The sequence below is a fragment of the Puntigrus tetrazona genome, chromosome 5 (assembly GCF_018831695.1).
Source record: "Puntigrus tetrazona isolate hp1 chromosome 5, ASM1883169v1, whole genome shotgun sequence".
Taxonomy (NCBI): domain Eukaryota; kingdom Metazoa; phylum Chordata; class Actinopteri; order Cypriniformes; family Cyprinidae; genus Puntigrus; species Puntigrus tetrazona.
The window spans coordinates 31447427-31454508 of record NC_056703.1 but is presented as its reverse complement, the minus strand read 5'-3'; the positions used below and the strand labels follow the sequence as shown (position 1 = coordinate 31454508).

Genomic DNA, 7082 nt, shown 5'->3' with positions numbered 1-7082 from the left:
GTGCTTAAGACGCGACCGAATCGACAACGACGACTGACGCGGTTTCTAGAGGATCAGCGCGGGTGTAAACGCGTCTTTCGGAGGTCTCCGGCGGAACGGAGCGACATATGAAGCGCGTCTTGAAGTTTTCGCGAGGAGGAAGGTCGGTGTTTGTATCTCCCTCGTTAAAGTCTCCGTGGATTGAGAAGAGACTTTTACCGCAGCGTGACACCGTGTATCATCGAGTGTGCGCGTCGTTGTATCGCCTGTGTCGTCGCGTTTGGAAACAATGAAACATTTGCCGCATCTTCTCAGCGGATTTCTGAGGGACGGAGTGGCGTGTTGTGACACTTAGGTGAGATTCGGCATGCGTGTTACATTGTCGTGCTTTTTGTGTGTAGAAAAAACGCTCGGAATATAAGCCTTCGTGACGCCAAATATATTTACGTGTCGCACACACACAACCGGTCAAAAGTTTTCACACACTTGTTGTTCACACTCCTTCATTGTACAGGTTTATATATATATATATATATTTATATATATATATATATATATATATATAACATAATATAAACACACGTTTTGTTGCATATGCTTAAACAAAAACTCCTTACCATGCTTACATTTGTGTTATTTTATAGGCTCTGTTATTATAAAACTTTGAAATTATTTTTTTAAATTAAATCTAATTATAACGGGGTGTGTTCAAACTTTTATTGTTTGGCTTGTTTGTTCAAACAAGGGCAGTATTGGTGCATTCTTCTTAAAGAAAAAAAAGAAGCATGATCAGGAGCTGTCACTTTGGTCAGAGCAAGACATATATATATATATATATATATATATATATATATATATATATATATATATATATATATATATATATATATAAAATATGTACAAAATATGACAAGCATGTACAATTACGACAGAATATATACTTACTTTATAAATTGAATTTAAAAAGCCTAAATAAAGTAAACTGGATTTTTTTTATATTCTGGACATGTTTGTCATATTTTGTACGTGCAACTTAGCTAGTGCTGCCAAAAAATATTTAAAAAATAATGCCAATACAAATGCTGTATTTAATCCCAAAATCAAGAGTTTCTCTGACTTTGTAATAATGTAGAGCGATTATAAGTCCCTTTTTTCCTGTCTAAAATGTCCAGGTTTTGGCTTGGTTTGTTTCACATTTGGTGAAAGAGTCTGGAGAGAATGATCAAAGCAATTCAGGTTCTCATGCGTTTAATAAGGACTGTAGAGACTTTCTGTAGGAAGAGATTGTTGAAATCCTCTCTGGGGACAAAGCATATGGCGTATGGTCCTCCTAATTCATGTGCATAAATACAATCTTTCTGACTTCTTGACCCGAATGCATCGTATTTGCTGAGCCCTTCGGCGACCATTATATGTCAGTTTGTTTCTGTAAAGATGGTGCATGTGATGATAACAGCAGTATTACAGGAACGTTATTTATGCGTTTTGTGTGTGCAGTGGAAACATGATATTACTGTAGTGTGTGCCTAAATATGAATATTTACTCCTCTCTTTTGCACAAACACGGATTCAGTATTGCTCAAAATGAATAAAATGTTCAAAAGCAAACTCAATATGATGCAAACCTGCAATAATTCAAGGTTAAATAACACTAATATCCTCTATGTGTCCAATTTTATTAACAAAACTCTTTGCTGCTGATCTTTGATGATCCAGTGCAACCACATCAGTTGACCTTATTTATATATATATATATATAAAAAGTTTTTGAGCTGCTGCATGAATAAGTTTACATGTCCTTTAGGGAGAAGTGCAATATTTTAATTAGCGCTGTCAAATGATTAATAGCGATTAATTGCATCCAAACTAAACGTTTTTGCTTATGCACTGGTATATTACTATGTAATTACTGTGTAATTATATATGTATACATATAACTACGCACATACATGTATATTTTGTAATTATTTACATATACTATGTAATCAAAATCTTTTGGATGCACATGATCGCTATGAATCATTTGTCTGCACTCATTTTAATGCATTACTTTTAAAACTAACAGTTTTCCGAATCTCTCTGTCGCCCCGGCCGATAATCCCCTTTCATCTCTGCTCTTTTCAGTTGCATGTTGGATTGTGTGTGCATGCTGTCTGCCGTGTAACATCGTAACATTCCCTCCGACTGCATGCTACTCGTGCGTGTCCGCCGTTAACGCCACCATGGGCCAAAACTCTGATAACCCCCCGATTCTCTCCTCCAAGAAGCGCCGCGGCTGCAAGCGTGACTCCGGCTCCGATCCGCGGCGAGACGTGGAGCGCCTCCGCGCGGCGTTAGAGGTGGAGCGCAGCCGAAACCAGCAGGCCCACCGGCGCTTCTCTCTGGAGCTGCGGAGGCAACGCGAGGAGGCCCGCGAGGAGAGGGAGCGAGCTCTGAGGGAGCTGACCTACAGACACGAGCAGCAGAAGACGCTGGAGCTGCTCAGGCAGCGGGAGACTCTGGGCCGGGAGCGCGCGGCGGAGGTCCGGCGTCTGCTGCGCTGGCGGAGTCAGGAGTTGAAACGTAGCGAGAACTTGACGCTCAGGCAAACCCAGGAAGTTCATCGCCAGCTAGCGGACGAGATCGCGGGCGGATCTGCCTTTCGAGGTCTCAAACCTGGATGCAACGGCAACGGGGCGGCGTATCGCAGACTCGAGGAACTCTTAAAGACTCTGCTTGCTAGGTCGGATGGACGGCAGGTCGCCGCGCTTCGGCGTCTCCAGCAGGAAGTGGAGTTAGAAAAGAGCTACTTCCTGTGCCACCTGCTGGAAGCGCATAGCGAGACGTCCCGCGTCGTGAAACTATCCAGACCGAGGTCGAAGAGTTGCGTGCATCCGCTCCCACAAGGAACGCTCGCTCTGTTCCGGTCTCGTTCGCTGTCCCAGACGTCCCGAAGCGATTCTTCTCAACCTATGAAGAAGAAAAAGAAGCAGGAGTGCGAAACGTCTCCTCTCAGCTCATCTCCGACCGAGGATGGAGATCTTCTAGAGGAGCCGTGCTCATCTGATGAAGGGTTGGAGAAGTGCTCACCGTACAGATGTTCAGAAGACAATATGGATGATCTGGTAAGAACTGCATTTTTGTTGTCTTGTTCTTCAGGGCTGCCTGGAATGTTCTGATAAGTTCAAGCTTGATTTCATGCGTTGTTGAGTTCAGAAATGTTCAAAAAAAACCATTGCTGCTTTGCGCACCATTTTCTTTCTCACCTGCTGTCATAACACAAATCAGTTCATTCAGGTCAGGGTTTGAAAAGGCAGTATTTGCATGTGTTTGCATACTTGGGTAGATTTTGTCTGGTTTCACTTGTTCAGTTCCAGGATAAACATGGGTTTTGTTTAATTAACCAAGCTTGAAATTTATCCAGCTAAGTTGGATAATCCAATTATTGCCATTCTTGAAAACTAAATATTCTCAGTATTGTTTTGGTTTGGTTTTGTACACGCACGCGCGCACACACACACACACACACACACACACACACACACACACACACACACACGCATTCATTTGGAGCCAATTGACAAGCAAAGAAAATGATGTATACATGGCCCACTTAAGTCTATATTTCTAACATTTAACACCCAGGGATAGACAAAAGAGCTTTGTTTCCATAAAACACAGGTCCTTTACACAACCTGACATGGCTGTGCTTAAAATTGAACTGAAAATGAAGTGCTGGTTGTCCAGCCAGAGGAGAGCTGGCGCCCAACTGAGCCTGGTTTCTCCTAAGGGTTTCTGAAGGGGTTTTGGTTCCTCTCGGGTGCTTAGTTGGGGACACTCTTAATAAAAAAAAAAGTGCTTAATCTTCACTCTATTCTCCTTTACAAATAAAAGTGATTGATTGATTGATTGATTGACCTAGGCTGCATTTATTTGCTCTAATATACCGTAAAATATTATGGAAATTGTGTATTTGAATATATTTTAAAATGTCATTGATTTAAGCTGAAATTGTCTGACTTCAGCATCACATCCTTCAGAAATCATTCTAATATGCTGCTCAAAAAACATTTCTGATTATAATCAATGGTGAAAACCATTCATATTTTTGTGTGCAAGTGAGAGCTTGTACGGTTGTGTCCTTCCACAGATTTTTATCAGCTCGCAAAATCAGCCTTAATTGACCCAGTTTGGCTCTCGCTTGCAGAATCTGGAATTAGATTCAGCGTATAAAGGCACTTCTTTAGAAGAACGGCTTGGCACATTTGGGCAGAGCTGCTGAGTCTTTAACCTTCTTTAGATGTGATCGATTGTGATGGTGAATATAATTAGTCGGGAAGCGTTCCCTAAACATTCACGTCAACTTTACTGCATTTCTGCACTCTTCTTGATCTTTAAAGAAATAGCTGAAAATGTGCTCGCGCTCAGGCCACCCAATATGCAGATCTGCTTCACAGCAATGGATGCTCTGCAGCGAATGGGTGCCGTCGGAATGAGAATCTAAACGGCTGGTCAAAACATCACATTAATGCACAGCGGTCCAGTCCAGCACTTAACATCTTGTGAAGACAAAAGCTGCGTGCTTCTTTAAAAAGAAAAGGATATTTTTAACATCAAGCCATTGCATGCATTATCTGTGATATTGATTTGTCTACTGGTTTTAGAAGATTTTTGTAACACATAGTTTCTTTGCTGAGGCATGTGTTACTATTGCTTTTGCTCATGCACATTGTTTCACAGAGTCTTCAGAATAAGTAAAAAAAAAAATCTATTTTTATTGTCTAACGCAAACCGTGAGGAGAGAGTGAGTGAATGTGGTCTGCTGGTGCTATAAATAATTCAGAAGTACAGAGAATAACAGTCTAGTGCCACTGTGAAAGCACAGACTAAACTATGTTGCTCTGTCTTCTGACGGTGAACCTTTGGACACCGGCGTTGTGTTTCTGCACCGAACAGCTTTGCAAGGGCTCTCATGATGTTTAAGCTCTGGATTATTGGATCTCGGTTCAATGAAAGCACCAGTTCTTTCTCAATCTAATTTCCAGCTGGCTTGATTACCTCACTCGCAAGCTATATAACAATGGTTTAGCTCAATTGATTGGTTTTCATCTTCTATAATGATGATTGGACGTTTTAGGTCTAGAGATTTGATATCTGACTACAAACACGAATCAGTTATCCTGTCAGTCCTTGTTTAATGAGACTATAGCTCTAATAAAGAGAAGTATAATTATCGTGTAAAAATATACAGTTTGAGGACAAAGAGTTGCCATCTTGATGTTTTTATTCATTATGAATTAATTTGTTGCATTCTCAATAAAAGTATAGTAATTTAGTATCTTTTGTTAGTTTTATGTAATGTTATAATTAGCGTTCATTTCTTTTGATTTCAGTATTAGTAATGTTATTACTTTTATTTAAGTTAACTTAGTTGCCAAGGCAACCAGTTATAATTTTCCATCTTAATGTTTTTGCTGTAAATATTTTAAGAAGTGGTAATTTAGACAAAAATTGAGGTGAGATCATAAATAAAGTTGAGAACCCTTACTTACTCTTATATGATAAAAGATAATAAAAAAAGTAATTGTGTTTTCTAAAATCAAAATGTTAAGTGTATCTTTTTTTGGTAAGTCATAAACTCATAATTGTGGGATATAAACTGAAATGAAAGATATAAAGTCAGAATTTAGCGATAATGGGAAAAACTAAGAGTTGTGGTAAGTAGCAATTACATTTTTTTTTTATCACATGGCGGAAAAGTTCTTCAGTGCATCACTTTGTGAATTATTTTCTGTAAGAGTTTGGCAGTGTTGAATAAATATCCGAAGCCTAGCTTTTGTTTGAAGCTTTATGACAAGGCTTTGCACACGTTTCTGTTTTTAATAAGCACTTCATTTTTGTCCTTTCAGTGTTTCTTGCGGTAAACATAATCAGCAACTAATGAATTAGTTTAGTATAATGCGTGCATTCCTGCCTGGGTTTGTGGGATTGAATGAACGACTGTTTAAATGAGTTGTAAGTTTATAGTCATTTAATCTGAGACCCTTAACGTCATTTCTGTCAGAGAAAGCGAAGGACGCAGCCACACAAGTGAATCCCATTACAGGAGAGAGCTGATGGTTAATTAGATCATTTCTGATCACTGCCTGCTGTTTAGAGAAGGAGCATGCGACAAGTAATGATACACATTTGAAACGGTAGCATGCTTCATGTTGTCACTTGTTTAATTCAGCATTTGGAATTTTTTGCACCTTTGTTGGCAACCATTTATCCAATTATTGGCGTAAGATCTAACATGAAATCTCATTTACGAAAACGAAAGGTCGGGTTTAATATTTGAATATTTCATGCTTCCATAAAATATGCATGCATAGATTTAATTGTGCATGCTGAAATATTTTCAACGTGCCGTTGTGCGTACGCATACTGTATTCTGCTTTTGTTAATGTTAGTGATGTAAAATTGTACTTTAACTATATATTTTGGTGCTATTTTGGTGAGAATGACCTTATCTCAACAAATAACAATGAATGTGCTCTTGTATGCCGCTTTGAAACGGCAGCAGGATTAATATTGTCTGACAAACAGACAGCATTGGGTTATTATAATCTGATCTGTTTAAGAAAGACTTTAAATAGCTTTGAATGTGGTATTATAGGCATGCGGTGCAGCTGGTGGGATATTAGTAGCCTCTGACATGTGGTGTGTGTTTTATTTGAAGAAATATACACTACCATTCGAATGCTGGATAAGATTCTTTGAAGATTTTGGAATGAAGTATTTTCATTTTGCTGAGGCTGCATGTATAAAACATATTTGAAAAAACCGGAAAGGTATGAAAAATTATTACAGCTCGAATATGTTATAAAACCGAAATTTAACCGAAATTGCAGTCTTCAGAGTCACATGATCACTCAGAAATGATATATTAATTTGCTCCTCAAGAAACATTTCTGATTATTATCAATGTTGAAAACAGGTTGTGATTATTTTATGACTTGAAACGTCAAAAGAGCAGCCTGCATTTAAAATAGAAATGATTTGTAACATTATAAACGTCTTTACAGTCACTTTCTATTAACTTCATGCATCCTTGCGGAATAGAAGTACTAATTTCTATAGTT

The 7082-nt window shown here is 38.8% G+C and overlaps 1 protein-coding gene across 1 annotated transcript in view; it reads left to right on the top strand.

The window, feature by feature from the left end:
- Positions 1-7082, top strand: part of LOC122345520 (peripheral-type benzodiazepine receptor-associated protein 1) — an 84699-nt gene continuing 77617 nt past the window's right edge. Inside the window, exons 1-2 of the mRNA XM_043239725.1 lie at positions 1-334; positions 2104-3083. Of these exons, the coding sequence (XP_043095660.1) occupies positions 2202-3083 (882 nt within the window). The 5' untranslated portion in view covers positions 1-334; positions 2104-2201. The remainder of the gene's footprint in view (positions 335-2103; positions 3084-7082) is intronic.